Raw genomic sequence first — 24,805 nt, 5'->3', positions numbered from 1 at the left:
GTTTTCTTTGCAAAGACAAGAAGGCAAATGAGCTGTTTGAATGGGAACATATGACATTTATTTTCTTAAATAAACATAATACTTTGGACATTAAAATTACAACCGGGTATCCTAACATGCTAAGGCTTGGCTTCTTCACATTCTATTGAATAAGGCCACTTGTGAGCTTCTTCATTGCCAAACAAATACTGACACATATTCATGACAGCCGGTTTGTAGCCAGTGAAGCCTAAATCCCATCCTATCCTATGTGAACGCCACTTCTAGAATACCAGCAATCTCTCAGTTCAACATGTGAACATCGATGGGGAGAAAAGTTAATTGAGCTAACTGTTATGGCTTTAAGTTTCATGTTCCTCAGTGCTCAAAATAGTCAGAGGCAATCTGCCTTTCACACAAATACAATTATTTTCCATCTATAGTGGGTTGGTCAAAGTCAACTCCTTTTGGAAAAACAGGCATTGATGAAAAAAAAAAACAAAAAAAAAAAACTTTGTGACAAAGTGACAGTACCAGTGCAGTTACAATGCTAGGTGTCCTTTTCTACTTCATAATTCTTCACTTTAAGCCATAATTATTCATACAGTATTACCAGCACCTCAGTTTTGAAAAAAGGGTTGTGCTAGTGGCATCCCAGTGTATTTAGGCTCCAACACTGATATAGTACAAAACATAAAATCAAAGATAATTCCCATTTTGAACTCAAAGTTGAATAAATTTCAGTAACTGTGGCCTCACAAGCAACGTTTTGGCAAGTTCAACTACTTACTCAGAGAGCAATTAACGGATGTAGCAGTCTTAAGACTTCTCCCCACACATTTACATTGATGAATCTGCGAGTACGCTGTCTATCCATTGTGTGATATAAAAGGGTTTTTGCCACCGGTCTTGCAGGACTGTTAGAGGCAGAGGATTACTTATGATTCAGTTGTCTGGAAGAGCACTGACGATGGCTTGATGCCCAAACAGCTGTTATATATCTGCTGCCATGTACTAAAAGTAATATTAGGCATTTGCATTCTTCCATCTTGTAGTGTGTGAGAGCTGTCTTTCTTTCTTTTGAAAGAAATCAGTGCAAACTACAGCGAAGGCCGTCTCAAAATGTTAACTTTGTCACACTATCACAATGTCCAAATGCAGACACATGGCACAAATAAGTAATCCACCAAAATTATAACTGCAGTGTTAAAACCAAAACCAGAAGGTTTTCTTTCTTTTTGTTTGTTTGTTTGTTTTTTTTTTTACAATCAGTTAGGTAACACACCTGAAGCAAGTGCACATTGGCTGTAGTCTGTACCGTAGGTTGGATCCAGCAGACCAGCCCTGACCTCCTGGTGTCCAGGACCCAAAGTACTCTGTTCAAACCATTTCATCAAGAGTCCCCTGAACTGTCTCTCGCTTCACATGGTGAGGTTTCCTGTTGTTAGCTGGAGCAATCAGACTGTCGCCAGGAGTCCTCATTCACTGCCTCCCAGGATGCACTGCAAGTTCTGCAAGCAGCATCAACGCCTTTTGTCATGCTGCTTTCTTCGACTGCGACGACATTTCTGACAATTTGGCTTTAGATCTAGGAAATAGAAACGGATGAACATCAGCACTCACTGTCTAATCAGAAAGCCGGCATTAACAGGTCACAAAGAATAAGGTGAAATGTAATAGAGGAAAAATGGACCTGTTATGGGTCATGTGGCTCTGGACAAGGTGCCCAGCAGCTAGAGCAGCCATTAGGGAGAGTTCCCCTGCCAGGACGGTGCCACAGACCACGCTGGCCAGCTGGCGGGCGTTCTCACCGGGCTGGGTGGGGCTGGTACCTTGGACACCAAGCATCTACAACAAATAGATGGATATGATGAATAACCCCCTCACACATACAGTATAAACCAATGTAACTCCATTAACTAAAACTGGCATGAAAACTGTTCAAAAATTAATTGAAAGAAAATGAAAGACAATGGAAAAAATAAAAACTGAGATGAAAAAAAAACAGACTGAAACAACAACTGTACTGTAGAAACACATGAACGATACGTAGGTGCACTTTTAGTTTTTGTCTTTTTTATGTGGAAGGTTAAAAGAATAATTTTGGTTCATTGTTTATTGCATAACAACTGCTGAAAACATACACAACATCTATTCTGAACCTTAGAAATTGCCATGCTTACCATACCAAAACTACAATTACTAATAAATAAAACTTAAGTCTAAAACTACAGCAAAACCGCATTAAAATTTGCAAACAATGTAGCATTTCAAACCAATGGAAAACTACAGTAAGCCTGATGAATATGATAAGGCTGGTGCAGGTGGAAACCAAAACAGCTCCTCTTGTCTCACTCCTTCCTGTGTACAGGCACAGTGTGGTGGTGGCAGTACCTGCAGACAGGCCTGCTGTGGCCGCAGGTTGGTGCCTCCTCCCACGGTGCCCAGCTCTATGGAGGGCATGGTGCAGCTGATGTACAGGTCCTGTCCCTCAGGACCAGCGGGCTCCATCTGAGTTATACAGCTCGAGCTGCTCACTGTCTGTGCCGGGTCCTGCCACACAGTAAAGCAACATCCATCAGCAAGCATCAGAGACTTTTATGCAATATAAATGGTGAAAGAAAAGCAACAATCAACATCAAAAAAGTGAAACACAAATATGAAAAACTTGGAAAATCTTCAAGTCCAGGACATTTACGTCTTTGCATATAAACACAGATGTTCTTCTGTGGTAGAATTTAATAGACAAACAACACGAGCCACTATTTAAATAGCATGCTGTGTATATTTCCTCTTAAACAGTATTCCCAGATTTAGCACTCTGATTCACAAGTATCAGATCATGATTCATTTTTAGTGGACATAATGAAATAAAGTTTTCTGTATTTAGAGTTAAAGCTGGATGATCTGACAATCAAACATTGTGATTTTTTTTTAGAGGTGACTTTTTTGCATTTCTGCCTCATTTGTCGGTCACAGTAGAGGAGGAAGGGAAGAGGAGGAGGGAAGACATGCAGCAAATGGCCTGAGGTCAGACTCAAACCCAGGACGCTGCGATCAGGACTCAGCCTTAACACATGGTATGCGCTATTATCCAGTGAGCTACCAGGGCATCCCATATGTTTGACTGAATATCCCAATTTCAATTTTGTGACAATACTGTATTGATGACTATTGGTGCTTTCGCAGTAAATGAGATTTTTGATTAACAATCATCAGCAATGTGGACACAATGACCAAGCATGAAATAAAATGTCAAATTAAAACGACAGCGTCAAATAACAGAACAGCTGCCAACGAGTTGTCATGTGTTTCACCACTCTGACCCCACTTCACTTGTCACATGGAATCTTTGCCAAACTGTACATAAAATTAAGTATTTTCTGACCAAAGAGATTTGAGTGATCAATTACCTGTCCACAGGCGATGTACATAGCTGCTACAATGTTGGCAGCATGAGCATTAAAGCCCCCAATACTGCCCGCCATGGCCGAGCCCACCAAGTTCTTGTTAATGTTCAGCTCCACCAGAGCAGCTGTGCTGCTCTTCAGCACCTACAAAACACAACATAAGATTAAAATGTCTTTCAACATTTAAAGCAATTACAGGGTCACTCTGGACACGCCAGTTTATAATGGTATGGGGCACAGATCTTTCAAGCATGTGGATCCTCCCATGTAGATCATGGAAAGCTACCACGACCACAAGATTTCCAGAAAATAATCAGTATCATTACTTTTACTTATTTAGGGTTGATGCCACGGAAAAGGTAATTGGCATTTGCGTTGTAACAGAAGTTAATTCAAAAACATGACAGTTCTAATCTTCTATGTGCTACATATAAAAAGCTTGTTTGGGAACAAACTGTGGCTGTGCTTAGACACATAAGTCTCCTTTTGAGCCAGGAAAACTTTGAACTTACTGCTAATATTCAGGGCAAGACATCAAGTGTCTTTTTGACTGTTAAAAAGAACTGAAGAAACCAGATAAAGGATCTTTGTGCTCAGTTTGTACACTGTTTTGCATGATTTGGTTGGGTGACTGCTCATTAGTTGTATCAAGCTAGTCTTTGCCAAGTCTTCTGAGACATGCTTTTGTGATTAGGAGCTACATAAACAAACCTGATTTGTTTTGATAGTGAATGAAGACCCGAATACATCTGTGTTTGTGAGCAAACAGAGGAGTATGGTTTTAGTTTTCTGTACCTCCTGGACCACCTTGGCAGGGATGGTGGCCTCACACACAGCAGACTTGCCCCGGCCCAGGATCCAGTTTATAGCAGCAGGCTTTTTGTCGGTACAGTAGTTCCCACTGACAGACAGCACCTCCATCTCCGGATACTGCTCCTGGATTCTGTGCACAGCCTGCTCAGTGCCCTGTAAAACACACACACACACACACACACACACACACACACACTTCATCATTTCCTTCAAGGGTATCCTTGTATTCTGATGTGCCACATCACTGTTGTGCAGACAGAAGAGTGGAGATTAAAAATAATAGTAAAGCTTTTTCAGCTGCCTACAAACAGGAGATAGGATTCTGCACATATTCATTCAATCTGCATGGCCTCGTGACTGTTTGCAGTTTGTTTGTATTACTAAAAGCAAAATTCATGGTCAAAACGGGACCTTACCTTGGAGAGCATGTTCATGCCCATGGCGTCTCCTGTCTGCGACTGGAAGCGGATGTACAGATTCCTCCCAGCTAAACTGATCAAAAGCTTCTCCAGACGAGCAAACCTGTCAAGCAGAAACACTAACTCATGCGCTGTACAACCTCAGGTACTACAATAAAGTTCACAGATGTGACAAAAGCATACTGGTGTGTCTTAAAACCATTCTTTTAGAAATACAGACCTGCTAGTATGGTCAAAGGCCTCCTTGATAATGCTGAAGCCATCCGAGCTCTCAAGCCAGGTTTTGACCTCTGCTGCCCGGCACGCAGAAGGCAGCCTCACCACAGGACCCCTGGTCATACCATCAGCTAGGACCCTGCTGCTGCAGCCACCGCTCAGCTGGACACAGAGGACGAAAGAGTCAGCACAACACACAAACACATACTCAGAGTTTACTAGGAGCCATTTATTCTTCACTTACAGCGATGGCCCTGCATCCTCTGTTAGTGCTGGCTACCAGACAGCCCTCTGTGGTTGCCAAAGGAATATAAAACTGTTTCCCATCCAAAAGAAGAGGACCAGCCACTCCTACCGGTACCGGCATGTAGCCAATGACATTCTCACAGCAAGTTCCCATCACCTGCAGGACCAGGGGGCAAAGGAATAATTCAGTCATTTCAATGAGGACAGCCTGTAACTGCGTCTTACAGACAAAACCAACAAACCTTTGTATGTCTGAAACTATGAAAAATGATTGTCAAATTCAGACAGTCTTGTAAATGAACTTCATTTGTGAACTTCACAAATGAAACAGTCCATTAATCTGAGGAACTCTGATTGAGAAAAAAGTAAAGATCCTAATAAAAAGTCATTGTTAAATTGGTTGTTGGTTGTTGTCCTGGGCTGAACATAACACATAACACTCCGCTCTATTTTCACTGGCTAACAGCAGCACACTGGGCTTAGCTTGTCTATTCAGAGAAGAGGTATCCCTCCTCCACAGTTTCAAAAAATCCTGGAGGAAATCCTGTGTCATATTATACAATTATAGCAGTACAGCAGTAGTGATATACTAGTGGGGTTCAGTACCTTAGAATAGTCATAGTCCTTATAAGGAAGACAAGCCAAGGCAGAGGGAACAGGCAGTTTGGATGACAACATTTCCCTCCTGATATTCACTCCACGCTCAGGAGACTCCAAGACAGCCTCCAGCTTATGGGTCAGGATGTTGCGTGAGGCCACAAGCTGCATCACCTCTGCATCGCTGAGGCATCGAGCACCCCTCTGAAGAGCATCAAGGAGAAAATTGGTGACATCTTTTCATTTGAAAATGCAGCATATTATCTTTTTACATATCATAACCTTCTGCCAAATAGATAACTCTTTTCTGTTTGTGCCACTTTCAAATTAGTAGATCTCCTTATGCGGTGGAAACCCACCTCAGGATCTGTGAGGATGGCCATACATTCATCCAGCTTCCGGGGCTCTGCAGGGGGCGTTGGTTCAGGAACAGAGCATGCATCGGCAAGAGAATCCCCTACACATGAAACACAGGGGCCATTGTCCACCGAGCTAACCACAGGATGAACCACTTCTGGGGTAAAGAAATCAGCAGAGAAAAACACAAAAATTGTTAAGAAAAATATAGTTACATGTGTAATACATTTCTTAATCACTAAAGAAATAAGTTATAAAAGATATAAGGAATAATCAAGGAAAGACTAACCCTTCCTTTTGGAGGCAATGTCAGCTTCAGGGGCAAATTTAGTGTTGGAGACAGCGGCAGAGGTAGTGTTGGGTGCTGCGGTGCTGCTTGTGGTCTTCAGTTGTCTGGGTGCTGGCATGTCCCTCCTGCAGCAGTCCTGGACTGCCCTGTGCTTCAGGGTGGGAGGGGAGCTGATGATGGGACTCTTAAGAGACAAGGAGGACTCGGTCTCCGTTTGCTCGAAGAAGACATACTTCACAGCCAGGAGCAGAGCCAGGCCCAAGGTTAACACCTGCTCCAAGTCCATACTGACAGAGGGCACAGAGACAAGACTCTCACTCAGCTATTAGTCAAATCACTCAGAGCAAGAGGAGAGTGCTGCACAGAAAATCAGCAATAGGGAATTGTATTGTTGCTTCATAACTACCTGGTGAGCTGCATGGGCCACATGGTACCACCAGAGTCCAGTCTTTTGGCTATGGGCCCTTCCACCGTGCGATTCTGACCTGGCTGCTCAGTTGCTAGTCGAGTATGGGCATAAACTAGGACCAGGCCCAGAGACTGGGGAGGGGAGGAGGGAGAGCAATAATATTAATTGCACTTAGTTGTTATACTATTAGCCATGCTTTATCACTGACAATGAATGACACGGTGGTGCTTTTAATCTGAGATGTATCCAGGACACAGACTGCTTTCAAAAGACAACCCAGATCTTTAACCAATCAACACGGTGCCTTATTTCAAACTTACTCAGCATTCATGCTCTTTTAAGGAAATACTTTTGTGGGAATTCTAAGGGACAAATTCAGTGATTTATGTACATGTTAGCTGTTGCTCACAGGTCACAGTGCTCACAGTGGCCAAATTCTCAAATTACACATTGTCAACTCGTTTGTGCTTTGGACAACCTGTTGTTTAGTTGTAAAAACATTAACACGTTAACAACATTCTAACAATGTGCAAATGTGTTGACAATGCTGTGTTGATCAAAGTGTCGGTTTCACACATTTTTGACTTGTGTTGCCTTCCATAGACATGTGACACTGCAGTACACCAAAAATACAATGGCTGGGTATGAGCAGGGGCTGAAATAAGGCATTGGCGGCAAAAATGTGCACTGTAAGCTAAAGAAAACATCTGAATATGTCATTTCAGCTTATCTTCTGGGACATTAAATCACTTCTCTACTTTTCCATGACTGGAAAACTGGTCTATAAATGTCCATGCTTTCCGCATTTTCCAGAGTGCGTGGGAACGCTGTTATCTGTGATAATAAAATAGGTGGTAGCCTCTCACCATGATGATCTTGACCCTCTGGGTTACGGGGTTAGGCTTGTTGTCCTCTTCTTCAGCTAGCACTCGCGCAAAGTGGCCCAGCTGCCAGATAGGACGGCCCTCGCGGTTTTCCCTGGACAGCTACACACACACCAATATAAATAACTCAAAAACACGCATTGGGAAAAAAATGCAAAAGCTAAGTCTCATAACAATAATTGTTCCAAAAAAGCCACTGCTCATCTTTACCTCCAGTACCAGGGAGACACAAGCAGGAAAGAAGGTCATGAAGACAAAATAGTTGGCCAGGACAGACATACAGCCGAAACAACACATGATCTCTAACTGGGGCACACCTAGGAAAACAATGTAAGACAGCACTGACTGATTTTCGCTCAACTTGCCATTATCATTCATCAGCAAATGTACAGCACACAGAAAGTGACAACACATCCAAGGAGTTAGCAGGACTAACCTGACATGGTGCCCACCCCAATGACCAGGCACTCGACCAGAGCATCGAGGGTGAAAGTGGGGCCCAGGATGGCCATGCCCTGAGAGATGTTCTCCCTCACCTCCTCCTGTACAGAAGACACAGGGCCATTTCACTACTCAGCAATGACAAGATAAGTCACAGTTCATACATAAAGAGAATCCTAATTGGCCTTTGATAAATTTCAGTCAGATATATGTCAAGACATGATGTGTGTATATATTACCTGAGAGTTTGAGCTGAGGGCAAATTTGGCCAGAGCACAAGCTTTGGACAGGTCAATAAGCAGGAGGAAGAACGGTAGAGCTTCACTGCCAGGAAGAATAAAATTATAATTAGGGATACCACCAATAAATGCTGTTCTGTTTTAATTTTAAAATAATTTGATCTGGGCTTTTTCAATTCACCAATTTAAAGAGCATATCCCTACAGCCTTGTGGTTTCACAAAGTGTCAGGAAAAAAATACGATTAAATTAAAATGAAAAAAAAAAGTCTGAAATATATGTGTAACACTATAGTTTCAAATGTGAGAATTTTATTATAGCCCCTGTCTAGCAGTGTTAACAGCTTCCTGAATAGGACATAAATTTGACAGTGATTCTTCAAGCACAATTCTGTAGTTCATGAAAGTCTGGTGGATAATAAAGCTAACAGACACAAGGTAAAACTGCCTCACGACATGGTTTTAGTGCTACAAACAATTCTTGATTCTTCAAAGATAAGATGTTCGTGGAAAAAACTGCAAACAATTTTGATTATGTGTGTTTATTTTGTTATAGTTTTTATCAGTATGGCAATGGCACTTAAATGAATTGTGGAGAAACAATTCTTGCAGTCTTTTCAGGTGGCATAGCAGAGGTTCAGTCATAAGCTATGTTTCTTTAATGCTGCTCATTTGACTTTGCATTTACAAATACACCTCAAGCAACCACAGCTGGTGCCAACTTGGAGGACACATTTAATCATATGGCTGTCTGCAATAATAACTACATATTTCTACAAGGCACAGAAGATAGGTGTATCTGAGAAATTAACAAGACAGTGTTAAACAGTGGAGTGACATTACAGAGAAAAACTAATGTTCTAATAGGGAAGATCGGTTTTCATATTGAGGTGACAAGCTGAACCTTTGAGTCAGCTCAAATCTGAGCACAGTTAGTTTTAGCTTAACTGGTCGTTAAAGTAAGCTATTTTAGTCAAACTACTGAGCCAAAAAAGCACAGAAAAGTCATTATCTGTCTATGTAACAGCCAGCTGCAAATAGCTGCAGCCCTTCAACATGGCCAGAGGACACATTCCATCACTGGACTGCCTTTTTCAACTTTACTGGGATTTGTTTGTAGTCTATCTGTATTAGATGTCAAATGCCTCTTGACCCCTGAACATGTGCTGGGATAATGTATAATTTGAACATAAGGAGGGAGGGGGAGCCTTTTCCACAAAGGATCTAGGTCCAAATACATTAATACATATGTTTGTTCTATGGAAAGGAACCTGGATCCTAAGGAATCTGAAAGACTGCAAAACGCTTTGGTCACTAATACATGAAATAGGTCTGCACTGAACAAGTCTGCATTAAACTGTATGGAAAGCTTACTTGAGGCCCGTCAGCTCTTTCCCAAAGAAGTGAATGACCACTGTACTGAACACAAAGCTGGAGAATACTGTAAAGAGACCGGCAATACCTGGAGAGGGGAAAAAAAGTTACTATGACACTGAAAACATTAAGTGGGTAAATTTGTACTATAAATGCATTGACCTGAGTGATTAACTTTATTCAATATTTTTCATCTGTTTAGACAAGTGAACTCATTGAGATCAACACCTCATTTACAGGAGATAATACACGATTTAATATACGTTAGTTTGAAAGAAGCTTACAAATTATTTCATCTGTGTGGGGCATAATGTCTAAAAGCACTATTGCCTAGTAAATTCTTCTGATCAGTTTGCCAAGCAAAGGATTACATATGAATAAAATGCAAAGCAAACTCATGATGGTTTAAATTATAATTTTCAAGTGATAAGAGATGCAACTGATGACACACAAGCTGTTCCAAAATTTCCCCAAAACACGACAGTTACGAGATGGGGCAGTAATTGTTGGCATCAACAGTATCACCTAAATTGTGTAACAGCATCATATACGCTGTTTTTGAGATTTTCAGAATATACCCAGTAGCAACGGTCAAATTAAAGAACTTTATTATTACTGGTTATTGATATTGTTGTTATGAGTTACTAAAGAAGCAACAGTAGGAACAGGTGGAAGGAAAAAAAATACACATCTGTTGTTTATCTGAAATATCAATATTAATCAGAAAAGCTGCTTATGTAATAAGAAGTTTCAGCTTTCCTTATCATGGCGAGGCATTTACTACGCAGTTAACAAAAACATTGCCATTCTGAGCACAGGCATGTGCATTTTTCTGAGCATTAATAACTCTAGCATGAAGCATGCCTGATATCTCAGAGGAAAACCAAGGATTATTCCAGTTAGTTACTCTCCTATAAGTGGTGTGTTTATCCACTACAAAATTTAAAAAATAATAATAATAATAGTTACCAATAGCTTTTTGGGATTTCTTTTACCTTTGAGATCGAGACATTTTAATCTAGTAACTCTAACGCATGCTATAGGAGAATGATTGGTAAAACTAACACAGATAACACTCATATAGCAACACACTAGAGAGCAGATTAGGTTGCTGTGTGTAAGATTGAATCTTACTGACCCAGTATGTACTTGGAGCCCAGTTGGCGGAGGTTCTTGAACTGGAAATAGATGTATACGATAGCCATGCAGCGTGTGACCGTCAAGATGATGATGTCACTGCTCAAAATTTTCTGTAGAAAGAAGGACGCTTTATGAGTTTTTCCCACTTGAATATGAGATGTAAGCAACAACTCCGTGCCACAGCCTGGTCAACCTCCTCACAGGTGGACTCACCTCCGGGAGCTTGGGACACTCATTCCAGCTGCACATCTGGCTGCTGGCTGCCAAGCTGTTCATAGACATGAGACAGACGGTGAAGGCAATGGTGCCCACTATCACCTCCCAAGGGTGGGAGGCCACCAGCAGGCCATGCAGTCTAAACAGACGTGCCAACATGGTCTGCTACCTGAGGTCCCAGACTCACCTGTATTAAAGAGAGAGAAGGACAGAGAGAGAGAGAGGGAGAGAGAGAAAGAGAGAGAGAGAGAGAGAGAGAGAGAGATTTTTGGTCAGTTTTATTTTACATTAAGAGAAGTTTGATGGTAATTTTCACCATCAATGTTTAAGCACTGTGTGTAGTTATTACCACAAGCTGCAGATCAATGCATAAATGTATGGAAAACTATTACAGTAGGGGTGGGGGGAAAAAATGTGATTTTTTTTCCCTTTACAATTTTTAAGCGATTTTTATTTGTGACACGATTTAAAGTAAAGAGATTGGTATCATATGAAACTAGACAAAACGAGACTAAGGAATCCGCTGGCACCAACGTTAGGTGCTGTTAGGTTGTCAACAGGGGGGCTAAAATTTGGTGAGGGTAAATCTGGCATGGCTATTTTCACAGGGGTCCCTTGACCTCTGATCTCAAGACATCTGAATGAAAATTGGTTTTCTGGGTACACATGGTTCTCCGCTTTACAGACTAGAGTGCGGATCAGGCTGCACGTTTTGTCCAAACCTGCCCTGAGCCTGAGATTTTGCTTCTCTTCCATGCCTAGGTTACATTTTCCACCTGAAACAGCCTATGTGTTGCCTTCAGCATTGTCACGTAAACTCCAGCACTATACACGAAGTTCCCCAAAACAGACAGTAGGTCCGTCATTTTACACTAAAATAACACCAACATGACCAAACCCAACCCAAGCCCAAACATAATTTCTAAAGTTTTGTCTGAACTTGTCCTGACAGCCCCAGTCTGTTATCCACACTCTATTGCAGACATGCCTATCTTACGCTAATCCCAAGCAGTTTGGAGCACAAACCATGCAGGTTTTACATGCAGTACAAATGTGTTATTTTGATCTATTCTAAAATGGTGTATTTCTGAATACTGGGGTCTAAATAGTCTTGGAGTTGCATAAATTTGGTTTGACTGGCAAGCTGAGACTCTTGTGGATTCAATGAGCCACATTTGATTACTGTGTGATGATGTTAGTGCCCATGGTAGCCATTTCATTTTAGCGAGACCATTTAAAAAAAAAAAAAAAAAAAAAAAAAAAAAAAACTTGACGTCAATGTATAAACCTATTGTGACCTCTAGGATAAACACAGATTATGAAACTTTACATCCACAGACTAGAGGATCATTTTAAAAAACAAAAATCGCGATAGATCAAAATATGGAATCACAATATCTGCAAAATCGCAATACATGTCGAATCGGCAGCAAACTTGTGTCTGTACCATTCAGGAGATAAACATATTTTAAAGGGCTTTTTAATCTTGGTATACAAAATACTGCATGCCTGAAGGGTTTTCTGAAATAGTCTGGGGGGACACGATTCATAGAGTCCATGTAATGTGTCCCTCCCTGTCACGCCCATGCCTGAAGACAAGCGTTTTACAGTTCACAGCGTACTTTACATTACCTCACATTAAAACAAGCTCAATGTGATCATGAAACTGGTTTCAGGGTGATGATGGCAAACCCGTGATGCCCATGTCGGACAGCTTTCATCAGACTATATGGCTTTATTTTGATAGCCAGCCAACTTTAGCTAACCTACGGAAAGCTGACTTCTATATAGCAATATCTTAGCTAACAGAATTTGTTACTAAAGGATATTTCAGAATAAATCAAGCGATACCGCTGATGGGTCCGACTTGTATATTAAATTTAAATTTGTAGACAGTTAGCTGACCAGTTAGTCACAGGCTAACTAGCTAGCTAGCTAGTATCGCAACCCCCTGTAATAACGACAACGCTAGCTAATGCTAGTTAATGTTAGCATATGGTTAGCTGTCAGACCGGGGACGCGATTTTGCGTTTCCTAGGATAGCGACAGTGTCCAGTAGTCTTACATTCATTATTTACAACCTTTCCATATTGTAAGTCACAACCATTTTATACCTGACCTTAACTTAATCCCAACTTTAACCAATAAGCCCAAATGACAGCCGTAAAATGTAAAAAATAATTCCGTGGATATTTTAGGAGAAACCAATTACGCCGGGGACTTGTAACGACTATCGCCAAGGTCATCCGCTGACTCCTCTTTGTCACGTTTGAACAGCTGCTATTCCGCAAGAAAAGACGATTACATACCTCCAGACGCAATTGTTCACCTTCATCAGAGAGTCCTGCTTGAAATTATGATGACCCATCCACACCTTACTCACTGCTGTTACAAAACCAACATGGCGATGCGGAACTCCTGACGCCAGGGGTGACGTCACGTTGGGGCAAGACAGGGGGCGTGGCCCGTTGGTGAGGAAACGCTTTTTTTTTTTTTTTTTATAAGTTCTTTATTGTCAAAATGCCATGTTTTCATCAGTATATCATAATATTCCGACATAGCAGCTTCCCACAAGTGCATAACCAATGTTATCCTCAGAGATCCTGCCTTAGGCCTCTACTCCTGCAGTGTTTTGTTTTTGTTTTTTCTGGAATAAGGTGACAAAATATTGGCCACTAATAAAATCAAACCAACTAACCAAGCGCTTACCGTTTTTCTTCAATATAATGTAGTGTATTACCTTTCCTAAGACATAAAATAATCTAAAATGCAATTGTGTGTGTGTGTGTGTGTGTGTGTGTGTGTGTGTGTGTGTGTGTGTGTGTGATGGGTCTGTGCTGTTGATGAGGAGGCGGAGGAGACTGGATTTAAATTTGGCAGTGTGTTGTTTTAATCTTTTTGTTTTAATTCTCTCTCTCTCTCTCTCTCTCTCTCTATCTATCTATCTATCTATCTATCTATCTATCTATCTATCTCTATCTCAGTTTTTAAGCAGTTCCCTCAGCTCCTATGAAAGAGATTAAATTTAATTTTAGAAATGTGACAATTTTAGGAAATGGTCATGGGGTTATGGGGTTACACAATGCCACATGCAGGGTGTATTAAATGTGTTTGTAATGTATTTAAATGCTGACTATACCTGTGAAATAAATACTGATACTACTGCTTGTGTGTGTGTGTGTGTGTGTGTGTGTGTGTGTGTGTGTGTGTGTGTGTGTGTGTCAGAGTATGGTCATGTATTTGATATATATCTCCTGTAAATAAAAGGTCATAACTATATGTTTCTGTGTTTTGTGTGGGTGATAAAGTCTTTGAGGGGCTTTTTATTTTAATTTCAAAGGTGACTGAGCCACTCTATTCAGTGATTTGTCATGAGTTTGTTTTATTATTAAAGATTACAAAGAAATCCTTCATATCTTGCTCTCTTTCTCCACATGTAGGTGTCTTGTGTAATATTTTGGTGTGATGAGGTTACAAGCCTTGACTTGCAGTATATTAAGCAATGTATGTGGTGTGTAGCAGACAGGATGTTGCCTTGTGAGTCTGGTCATTTCTGTGTGTGCAGAATATAAAGTAATATGTCAACATAAACATCTCCACGCTTTTCAGAGGTGTTATTTTGAGACATTCCTGTATGGCTCTCACCCCCAACCTCTCTGAGAGAATCTAGGTTATTTCCCACATAGCAAAATTGGTCTGGCCCAATTCTGGCCCACATAATGCACTTACACTCGGCCGACATACCGCAAAGAATGACGGCCCTTTGGTGGCCCAGATCTCATTTGCCAGAGCTGGCCCATACATGGGCCAGCACAAAGCCAGCTGCGGACACACTGCTGGTCCTGTTCTGGCCCCGAACAGTTTCTGCACTGGCACCAGATGTCAGCCTCAAGTATACCTTAATCAAGCCATGTAATAACCACACATGCCCTATTTGGCCCAGATTAAAAATGACTCAACAACGGTGGTACAATTATACAAATGACTTGTATTTATTTTGATATGGAACATGTTCTAAATAACAAGCAATTCATATTAAATGAGAATTCAGTATGAATTGAACATTCAACATTCAACATTCCACATATGAATGAACACTGACTGCCTATGGCATCACTCCATGTACAAGGTTAACAGAAGTTCAACATACAGGGTAGCAACACTATGCAACTTTGACCGCTAACCCTGGCTTCCAGACTTAAGGATGCACATTCATACTTGCATAAAACAGCAATTTTAGTAAAACCGGGTCATATTTTACAGAGAAAATGTCCTTTGGTTTTTCCTCTGATGTCGTGCGACTGTTCTGCCTCAACTCTGTGGTTCACGGAGGTTCCTACAAGCTGCATGTCCGCTTCCTGCCAGCTGAAGCAGCAGCTACAGCATCGGGACGACCGCGGGTCGGTTGCTGGTGACAGAACCCACAGAATACTGTTACAACACATAACAGCTTGCAGGGATATATGTGCACTGTGTGTTAAGTCACAAAGTTATTCCTTAATCAACAATATTAAGAAACTGTACAAGTGGATATAATAAGACCGTAAACATACCTTCTCTTTTCTCTCATTTGCTCAAAGTAGCGCGCTCCAAAGTAAACATTCAATTCTGTGCGCGGGATTTACAACAGGAAGTAGCTAAAGCCAATGAGAGCACAGGAAACGGAGTCACATGTTGAGAGTTGGCCAATGAGAGCGAAGGACACAGCCTGACACGTTCAGTGGCGACCAAGCGGTGGTTTTATTGGTTGGCTGTCAGGGAAACATCACGACCAATCAGCGGACAGTCTTTCAGGAATCAGGCAGTGAACGTTTTCTTTTAATATAAATAATATATTTAATATATGATATTTCTCAACACAAAAACACGAAGTTGTCCTTGATAACTCAACAATAAGGTTAAGGCCATCAGTTTTAATTATTAGGCTACTCATTCGATTCTGAGAAATAAAGTTTTTTTTTTTTTGTCAGTTTTGAAGCTCATTATTACGGAGCCCCTAAAGTGACATGGAGAAATTTTTTTTTTTAGGTTTGTTTCTCGTGCGCACGAGATAGTTTCTCGTGCGCACGAGAAAACACATGGGGAATTTTTTTTTTTTTAGGTTTGTTTCTCGTGCGCACGAGAAACTATCTCGTGCGCACGAGAAACTTTCTCGTGCGCACGAGAAAATACATGGGGATTTTTTTTTTTTTTTACACATGTTTCTCGTGCGCACGAGAAAACACAAGGGGATTTTTTTTTTTTTACACATGTTTCTCGTGCGCACGAGAAAACACATGGGGAATTTTTTTTTTTTTTTTTTTTTTTTTTCAGATATGTTTCTCGTGCGCACGAGAAAACACATGGGGAATTTTTTTTTTTTCAGATATGTTTCTCGTGCGCACGAGAAAGCATTGGATGCGCGCGCATGCCTATATGACACGTCCTTCCGCTCCACGGCGTCAGCCACCACATAAACCTCCGGTTTGCGGCTACCGCAACAGCAGCAGCTGCTTTTTTCACCCGCTCCCTCCTTGATCTCCCTAAAATTACTGTGACAGACGTTAACCGAATCATTCAGGCTAATTCCGCCACAGCCAGCAAGGGAAAGGACAAAGGATTTACACTCTACGTGTCAAATTACGTCCATAACTATGAAGGTAAGTTAAGTGTTTTACGTTAGCCTCAGACTAGACTAGCGTACATGTTAGCGAGTGGCTAACAACGTTAACCTTCAGCGGCATCAGCTGCACTAATGATGTTACTGTTGTAGTTTGTCCTGTGTCTTTTTGATAGAACGTATTTAACCCATATCTACATGTTGATCACAGTTTCAAACAAGGCTCCGACAGGGCTAACAGGTAGATGTCAGTGCTACAGGTCAGTGAGGAAGAGTCAGCCTCCTCACAGCCTGAGTTTAAGGGAGAGTCCTCATGCAGGTTCACTTCAGGTTCCTGAGAAAACAACTTACTCACATCAAGTTTTTGTGAGACATACCATTGTGATAAACGTCAGTTCGGCTTACAATTGATTCAACTAGTCTTTATTTATTTATTCTTAACAGTTTATGGTATTTATAGAACAGGAGGCTAGAGAATTATAGGGGTCTTATCAGGTGAATGCTCCTGTTTATTTGCTTACACATCTCCTCTTTATGCTCACTGTAGCTGTAATGTGTTGCAAATGCAGTATTTTCTTTTGTCTTAACATGTGTGTATTGTAACAGATTGTACTGAGGGATTCACGTCCTGTAGAGCTCACAGCTGCCAGTGTTGGTGTGTGGCCGGCCCCGCCCTGTGGAACCACGTAGCAGCTCTCTTGTACCAGACTGCCCACTACTCCCAGAAGAAGCTCACCTCTGTCCCAATTGTTTACACACAAGAGGACATGTTTATCCAGAGGATTACCTGTGACAATGATATCACAAATATCATGAAGGAGAGGGTTGACTTTTTCTTTTTTTATGTCTTTCTCAGCATATATTTGTCTAATTAGTTTTCCACTATAAGGCAAACAGATCCTCCGCATACTGACGCAAACTTTTACTTAATCACTTTATTTCACTGGACTGTCTGTGTCAGTGTGCGGGGGATCTGTTTGTCTTAGTGTGTCGCACGTTCCTGCTGCCTTCCAGCACCTGACTACCTGTGGCTGTGCGAGATTTCATTGATTGTAGTTTTCCACTATGTTGACTGAATGAAATGTCATAAACCTCCAACTTACTGAATGAAATGTCATAAACCTCCAACTATGATTTGAATTAAAAACATACTGATTGAATTACAAATGGCTGGTGTTGATTAGTTGTCTATCAAATATACAAATATGTGCATATTTTAAAATGAAGTAATGAGAAAATATGACAGGCCTTGATACCAAAGTGTTTATGTCAAAGTACCAAAATGTTAACACAAAAAGCAGTAAAGTTGAAGTTACATTAAGTAAAACATACACATCAGTTGAAAAAGAAACAAGTATTTCAACAAATAGTAGTTAATTCAAAGTTAACAATGAAATATCCTTAGTAGGTGAACATACAGATGACAATGAAAGAAACAGTGATGTCATGTGATTGCATTGAAACTATTCTCCAAACGCACACAAATTATGGTTGTTGTCCATCCACAGACTTCTATGTTCTAGTACAAAGCTAGACAAATTAATATGGTACACTTCCAGCATGTAGTAGTCTGGCATAAAGACACACAACAGTGTTCAGCAGTTGTACCAGATGTTCGCTGATATTTGAACTTTCTCATCTTCTCTGTGGTAAGGATAGAGTTGACTAGCTTTGCACTTAACCATATGAAGGATGCAATGGTTACTCCTGTGAAAAAAGGGCAAAACAACGCAAAGGTCAGAAATTTGAGCATTGAGGTCAGAAAGGTCAGACACTGAGGTTTTCATCACCATGTAAATATACTGTAGGTCATTACAGCTAGTTGCAATCAGACTGGGAAATGTGTCTGCTTTTAAATCCTCATAAAACCAAAGAGACATTGTGATTCAAGTTTGACAGCATTTAGGTGATACAGTAAGTAACAATACAAACTTTATGCCTTAACCGGATCTGGGTTAATACCTTGCAGTGAGATAAGATAATTATTTAGTATTATGTAAACACACTATACACACCTACACACAAATATGCCTGTCTAGTCAAGTTTAACAAGTTACCATGGTTCTTGGCTTGTGCCACCTCTGTTCTGACTCTGTGCAGCTGTGCACTGGTGGGACAGAGGTGAGCTTCTTCTGGGAGTAGTGGGCAGTCTGGTACAAGAGAGCTGCTACGTGGTTCCACAGGGCGGGGCCGGCCACACACGCCTTGTTTGAAACTGTGATCAACATGTAGATATGGGTTAAATACGTTCTATCAAAAAGACACCGGACAAACTATAACAGTAACATCATTAGTGCAGCTGATGACGCTGAAGGTTAACGTTGTTAGCCACTCGCTAACATGTACGCTAGTCTAGTCTGAGGCTAACGTAAAACACTTAACTTACCTTCATAGTTATGGACGTAATTTGACACGTAGAGTGTAAATCCTTTGTCCTTTCCCTTGCTGGCTGTGGCGGAATTAGCCTGAATGATTCGGTTAACGTCTGTCACAGTAATTTTAGGGAGATCAAGGAGGGAGCGGGTGAAAAAAGCAGCTGCTGCTGTTGCGGTAGCCGCAAACCGGAGGTTTATGTGGTGGCTGACGCCGTGGAGCGGAAGGACGTGTCATATAGGCATGCGCGCGCATCCAATGCTTTCTCGTGCGCACGAGAAACATATCTGAAAAAAAAAAAAATTCCCCATGTGTTTTCTCGTGCGCACGAGAAACATATCTGAAAAAAAAAAAAAAAAAAAAAAAAAAAAAAAAATTCCCCATGTGTTTTCTCGTGCGCACGAGAAACATGTGTAAAAAAAAAAAAATCCCCTTGTGTTTTCTCGTGCGCACGAGAAACATGTGTAAAAAAAAAAAAAATCCCCATGTATTTTCTCGTGCGCACGAGAAAGTTTCTCGTGCGCACGAGATAGTTTCTCGTGCGCACGAGAAACAAACCTAAAAAAAAAAAAATTCCCCATGTGTTTTCTCGTGCGCACGAGAAACTATCTCGTGCGCACGAGAAACAAACCTAAAAAAAAAAATTTCTCCATGTCACTTTAGGGGCTCCGTAAGAAACATATCTAAAAAAAAATTTTTCCCCATGTCCCTTTAGGGGTTCCGTACATTATTGTGTTGTGGATTTGTTTATCATTTTAAATTCACTTATTACTGTAAACTCTGAAAGACTCAACTGATTTAGGAGTGTATATGTATTTTGGGGTGGTGATGTGTGAGACAAGGTAGAAAAACATTTGAAAGGTAAGACTTAACAGTTCTTTATTTGTACAGAACCTATGTGCGTCAGTTAATATAAGACAGATCTGGGCCACATAAACCCAACCACAATCGGCCCACATGTGGCATGCCGTCACATAAACAGTGCCATCAATTCCAGACCTGGCCCACATCCGGTTAACATACCACTTGCCATGCCAGCAGTAGCCCAGCAGTGCCGCCTTAATACCGGATCTGGGCCAGACCCATCTGCTATGTGGGTTATTTCTGAAATTAATTTCCCTACACGAACTTATTGTGCATTTCAATTTCTTGCCACCAGGAGGCATGCTTTTTATTACCACTGGTTTCAGCACGGCATTTGTTTGCAAGCCTCACACCTTACATGAACAAACTTCTCCATTTTCCTTCATCCTCATCTATTTAAAATGCCACAGGAGCTCAGGTCATATTTTGTTCATACATTGTCTCATGAAAGGTTTTCAAAAGTTGTGCTAATGCTCTTTGGTGTATGATGTAATGACTGGGCATATGTTTGGCAAACTCTGCTGCAAAGGGTTCAGGAAATAGTTGTTGAGGGACTTTACCTCAATAACTATACTCACTTTAGAAACTTTTCAACAGAATGTAAAGTCTTGTGCAATTAATTGAAATACTGTACCTACCTATTAAAGTAGGTACAGTATTTATTTACTGTTTTTTTTTTTGTTTTTTTTTTTACTGAGGGCTATTAAAATACAAATGGTGTAACATCTTCCTCATCATTCTTTTAATTTTCTGTTTGTGACTTCCCTATTCTTGTAAACACACAGCCAACTGTGCATTATTTGTTAGGGCATCAATCTACTGTTTCAGTCGTTTCAGGATGAAATTAATTTTTTTTTATCTCTGTCAGGCACCAGCCTGGAGGGGATCATTTAGGTGTCTATCTGTCTGTGTGGTCGTGTGCGCGTGTGTGTGTGTGTGTGTGTGTGTGTGTGTGCATCTGTTGGATACTACTGGGCCTATCAGTCAATATTTTTGTGCACAGACTGTATGATCAAAGACCTCTCATGGTTGCAGTTATTAAAACCTCTGAAAAAAACTGTATTATACCTACTTTTACTTTAAAACTTTAAGTACATTAACACTATGCACATTTTATACACCCATACACACGTTTTTTTCTGTTTTTTTTTTTGTTGCACATTGCTTTTTGCACACTGGGTTGTACTTAGGTTATTCTGTTGTACTCAGATCTTATTCTGTTATACTTAGATCTTATTCTTTATTTCTATTTTTTTTATTTACTTAATTTGTAATCTGTGGATACTGCTGAAGAAAATGTGAATTTCCTGCGGGATGAATAAAGTATCTACCTACCTACCATGTGCTTTTATACTTTGACTTGAATCAAGAATTTTAAATGGTGCTTTAACTTTTGCCAGGGTAAATATTTATATACTATTATATACTAATAGTGACCAGCAGTGGTGTAGACTAGGCCGCCAAATCGGCCAACTGGTGTATCAGTCATCAATCATCAATTGGTGAATGCACACACAGCTCAGTTAGAGAAGTGTGAAACCACTTCTCTAACTGAATTGGTATTATCTCTGTGCGCGCCCCCCTCCTCTTCTACTCGAAATGAAACTCAACAACTTCATTGGAAGCGTCTCGACCGCGGCCGACAGGCGCGTCACCGCCTCCTCTGTCAGCGCGCCGTGTTTGTGCGGGTGTCACGCGCCTGCAGCGGCAGTACAATGACAATGTTGGACAGAGAGGTTAAACTTTATGCTTAAAACCGGAGTGAGGATCAATGTCTCTCCACATCGCTGCTGACATCGGTAAGTTCCTCAGGGCTTTACAGGCTTTACATCACACGGGCTATTATGTAAAAGTGTTGTGTGAGACTTCCAGTACACATGAACAAATATAGGAAATCTTTGAAATCTAAATTTGTTTTGTTTCTGACACCTTTTAGACCCTAATTTGGAAGAAAAACAAAACAAAACAAAAAAAAAAAAAAACCCTGAGGCGCTTGGAGGACCAGGATACCTGTTTTCTGAGCAAGGTGATAATTTAATTATTGATCATTATTTGTTTTAGGCATACAGATTGTATATTTGAACTAAGTGGCCAATCTACTCTGTCATTTATCTTTTTTTTTTTTTATAATAAATGATAACATATATCTCTCTTTATTAATTTATGTGGATCAGCAGAATCATTCACTCACGCTTATATATTTCAGAGTGGATTCACATTGTATCTTATATTACATCAAGTTATCAATTATGTTTGTCTGTAATATTATTTTAATTTCTACTGTTTTGTTTCTGATTTACTACAGAATGAAACCAGGATGTACACTGCCTTTAAGACCAAGAAGAAAACAATTTCTTTCCAAACTAGCGTCACTGCTGGCCATATGCATCCTGCTCTTGCTCAGTTTTAAATGCAGCTACGTCATTGACTCTTTTAGGTCCACTGCAGGTTTTGATGACATTCAGACATTTCAAAGGTACAACATTAACTGCTCCGCTGTATACGATATGGACCCGGTTGAGGTGGGGAAATCCCTCGTCATCAGACGGACACATGTAGAGGAAAAGGATGACAGTCTGGTGAACCTCACCGTGGACTGTTCACTGTTCCGCTGGGCCAGGGGCTATGAAACTGTGTATGTGACTGAGGAGGAGAGAAACTTCCCACTCGCCTATTCACTGGTGGTTCACAAATCTGCCTGGATGGTGGAGCGACTCATTAAAGCATCATACTCGCCCAGTAACATCTACTGTATACACTATGACAAAAAGTCTTCAGCTCAGTTCATCTTGGCCATGGAGGGTCTTGCCCGCTGTTTGCCAAATGTCTTCATTGCTTCCAAACAAGAATCTGTTATCTATGCTGGCATCAGCCGTCTGAAAGCTGACCTCAACTGTCTGTCCGACCTCTTGGAGACAGAGGTTAAATGGAAATATGTCATCAACCTTTGCGGGCAGGATTTCCCCCTCAGGTCCAACATGGAGCTCCTGTCAGAACTAAGAAGTCTAAACGGTGCAAACATGCTGGAGTCAAGCCGCCCGACTGAGCTGAAGAAAGAGAGGTTCACCTTCCACTATGAACTGAAAGATGTCAGCTTTGAATACCAAAAACTTCCTGTGAAAACCCTCCAGATTAAGGACCCACCGCCACATGGCATTGAGATTTTCACCGGCAATGCCTATTTCGTGTTGTCCCGTGAGTTTGTCATGTACGTGAACTCCTCACCTCTGGTCAAAGATTTCTTGGCCTGGTCTGAGGATACCTACTCCCCTGATGAACACTTCTGGGCCACGCTCGTGCGAATGCCGGGGGTACCCGGGGAGGTGCCCAGATCCCAGCCTGACATCACTGACCTGATGAGCAAGACAAGGCTGGTCAAGTGGAACTACCTCGAGGGGCTCCTGTACCCGGCCTGCACAGGGAGCCACGTTCGTAGTGTTTGTATTTATGGAGCTGCAGAGTTGCGATGGTTACTCAATTACGGCCACTGGTTTGCCAATAAGCTGGACCCCAACGTGGATCCTGTCATCATCCAGTGCCTTGAGGAGAAACTTGAGGAAAGGAAAAAAAATATGTGTATGCAATCACTGTCATCACAGACTTGTCAAAAGGGTTAAAATAGGTAGACTTAACTTATGGTAAGCTGTATGGTTCATTCTGACCCTTAAATTACATTACATGCAAGCAGTGCTGGTGTAGCATCTCTCTGAGTGCTGGTAAAGTTTGATGTTTTGTTTTGTTTGCCAGCCAATTTCAAACAAGTGAACATTTTAGAGCTTTATTTTTTCAAAACTTTTCAAAGGTAAAGTGAAAATGTTTCAGGCATTTTCCACGATAGATACCCGTCACAATCACGATGGGCATTTAAAATATAATTACTGTTAAGTCTTGAGATCCACACCCAATTTCACACTGTTTCAAGAACAAGGCATTTGGACTGTATTTCAATCCGATGACCTGTAAATAGAAGATCAAGCTGCTTGCTCTGTAATTGTAGTCTGACCAAGTATTTACTGTTAAAAACTTAGTGACACAGTAAATACACAGTCAGTAGTTTTATTTTTGTTGTAATATGGTACAACAGTGTATGTTTTTATTGAACAGTACACCATTGTATGATTTCTCCTTGCAGCATGCAGTAATTTTGCCTGGGCTGGCATGCAAAAAAATGTGAATAAGGATAATTTCAGCTCATCAAAGGCCTTAGAAAAATGCAGACAAGGATGTCTGAAGAGCTTACAGAGTGGAGAGAAAGATATCAGCTACATTCAGACTTTGAAAATCAGACAATACAATTCAGTGTTTGCCAGTTTCCATCTTGTTTTGTGCCTTGAGGTTGTGTGGTACGTTGCAGTGTTTACAGCATCAAGCACCTGTTGAATAGGAGGTCTAGCAAAGACAAAATTGTACAAAAGATCTAATGTCATATCTACCTCATTTAATGCACAGGTACTATACAATACACAATGTCAAAATCTAAATTCATCTATGCAAAGAGTGGATTCTACATGACACCGGAAATGAAACTGTTGTAACAAATACATTCAAACAGAGAGGAACAAAGGAATTAAAAAGCAGACGTTATCAATCCTCCATCTAAATTTGGCAAGAGGGAGTGAAGGTTTCCTCTGACCCATGCATGTGAACTCTTTTCTCTCTGATAGAAGGGTTACAGTCTCCTGGGACAGTTCAGACAGATGTAAAAATATAAAAACTGTTTTAAAAGTGAAATTTTTAACAAAAGAAATGATAGATAATGGGCTTTCTTTTAATTTGAAGATAGTGTATGATGTATGGATGCTTTGTGTGTGTGTGTGTGTGTGTGTGTGTGTGTGTGTGTGTGTGTGTGTGTGTGTGCGTGTGTATGTTTCCCCAGGCCAGGTGTTCTGTGCACAGGATGTACATGTGAGGAAGGAAGTGAAGGAAGTGTATCACTGTGATA

At 40.8% G+C, this 24,805-nt stretch overlaps 2 protein-coding genes and 1 long non-coding RNA gene across 5 annotated transcripts; 1 reads left to right on the top strand and 2 right to left on the bottom strand.

Moving 5' to 3' along the window:
* Positions 1–35: 35 nt before the first annotated feature.
* LOC115369123 (3-hydroxy-3-methylglutaryl-coenzyme A reductase-like) lies at positions 36–13,468 on the bottom strand. 2 transcript variants are annotated; one of them, XM_030065683.1, is made up of 20 exons: positions 13,337–13,468; positions 11,025–11,214; positions 10,810–10,921; positions 9,672–9,759; positions 8,300–8,384; positions 8,056–8,161; positions 7,830–7,936; positions 7,602–7,721; positions 6,733–6,866; positions 6,327–6,613; positions 6,040–6,191; positions 5,690–5,884; positions 5,082–5,240; positions 4,842–4,999; positions 4,619–4,724; positions 4,185–4,355; positions 3,393–3,533; positions 2,374–2,532; positions 1,673–1,827; positions 36–1,567 (listed from the first exon to the last, which is right to left on the bottom strand). In XM_030065683.1, exons 2-20 carry the CDS (start codon positions 11,184–11,186, stop codon positions 1,516–1,518), a joined length of 2,649 nt encoding a protein of 882 aa, XP_029921543.1. In that variant the 5' UTR covers positions 11,187–11,214; positions 13,337–13,468; the 3' UTR covers positions 36–1,515. The 2 variants fall into 2 exon arrangements, with proteins under 2 accessions (XP_029921543.1, XP_029921542.1); XM_030065682.1 differs by having other exon boundaries at positions 42–1,567; positions 6,040–6,194.
* A 4,322-nt stretch (positions 13,469–17,790) lies between these two features.
* On the bottom strand, positions 17,791–19,271 carry LOC115368487 (uncharacterized). Its single transcript, XR_003929040.1, has 3 exons — positions 19,013–19,271; positions 18,684–18,841; positions 17,791–18,333 (listed from the first exon to the last, which is right to left on the bottom strand). It is a non-coding gene; the product is annotated as an uncharacterized LOC115368487 (long non-coding RNA).
* A 2,341-nt stretch (positions 19,272–21,612) lies between these two features.
* Positions 21,613–24,603, top strand: LOC115368486 (beta-1,3-galactosyl-O-glycosyl-glycoprotein beta-1,6-N-acetylglucosaminyltransferase 4-like). Of its 2 annotated transcripts, none has more exons than XM_030064595.1 (2): positions 21,613–21,662; positions 22,169–24,603. In XM_030064595.1, the coding sequence occupies exon 2, from the start codon at positions 22,170–22,172 to the stop codon at positions 23,478–23,480; it is 1,311 nt and encodes a 436-aa protein (XP_029920455.1). In that variant the 5' UTR covers positions 21,613–21,662; position 22,169; the 3' UTR covers positions 23,481–24,603. The 2 variants fall into 2 exon arrangements, with proteins under 2 accessions (XP_029920455.1, XP_029920453.1); XM_030064593.1 differs by lacking the exon at positions 21,613–21,662 and adding an exon at positions 21,809–21,889.
* The last annotated feature ends 202 nt before the right edge of the window (positions 24,604–24,805 follow it).

Source organism: Myripristis murdjan, chromosome 12, assembly GCF_902150065.1.
Source record: "Myripristis murdjan chromosome 12, fMyrMur1.1, whole genome shotgun sequence".
Taxonomy (NCBI): domain Eukaryota; kingdom Metazoa; phylum Chordata; class Actinopteri; order Holocentriformes; family Holocentridae; genus Myripristis; species Myripristis murdjan.
The sequence above is the reverse complement of the archived record's forward strand: the minus strand, read 5'-3'. Positions and strand labels throughout refer to the sequence as shown.

Excerpts from the sequence above, each read along its gene's own strand:
- LOC115369123 (XM_030065682.1), bottom strand. The coding sequence starts at position 11,186 with ATGTTGGCACGTCTGTTTAGACTGCATGGCCTGCTGGTGGCCTCCCAC. Across the intron at positions 8,385-9,671 it reads AAAGAGCTGACGGGCCTCAA|TGAAGCTCTACCGTTCTTCC; the intron begins GTAAGCTTTCCA and ends TCTTCCTGGCAG. Across the intron at positions 5,885-6,039 it reads CCATCCTCACAGATCCTGAG|AGGGGTGCTCGATGCCTCAG; the intron begins GTGGGTTTCCAC and ends GATGCTCTTCAG.
- LOC115368486 (XM_030064595.1), top strand. The coding sequence starts at position 22,170 with ATGAAACCAGGATGTACACTGCCTTTAAGACCAAGAAGAAAACAATTT.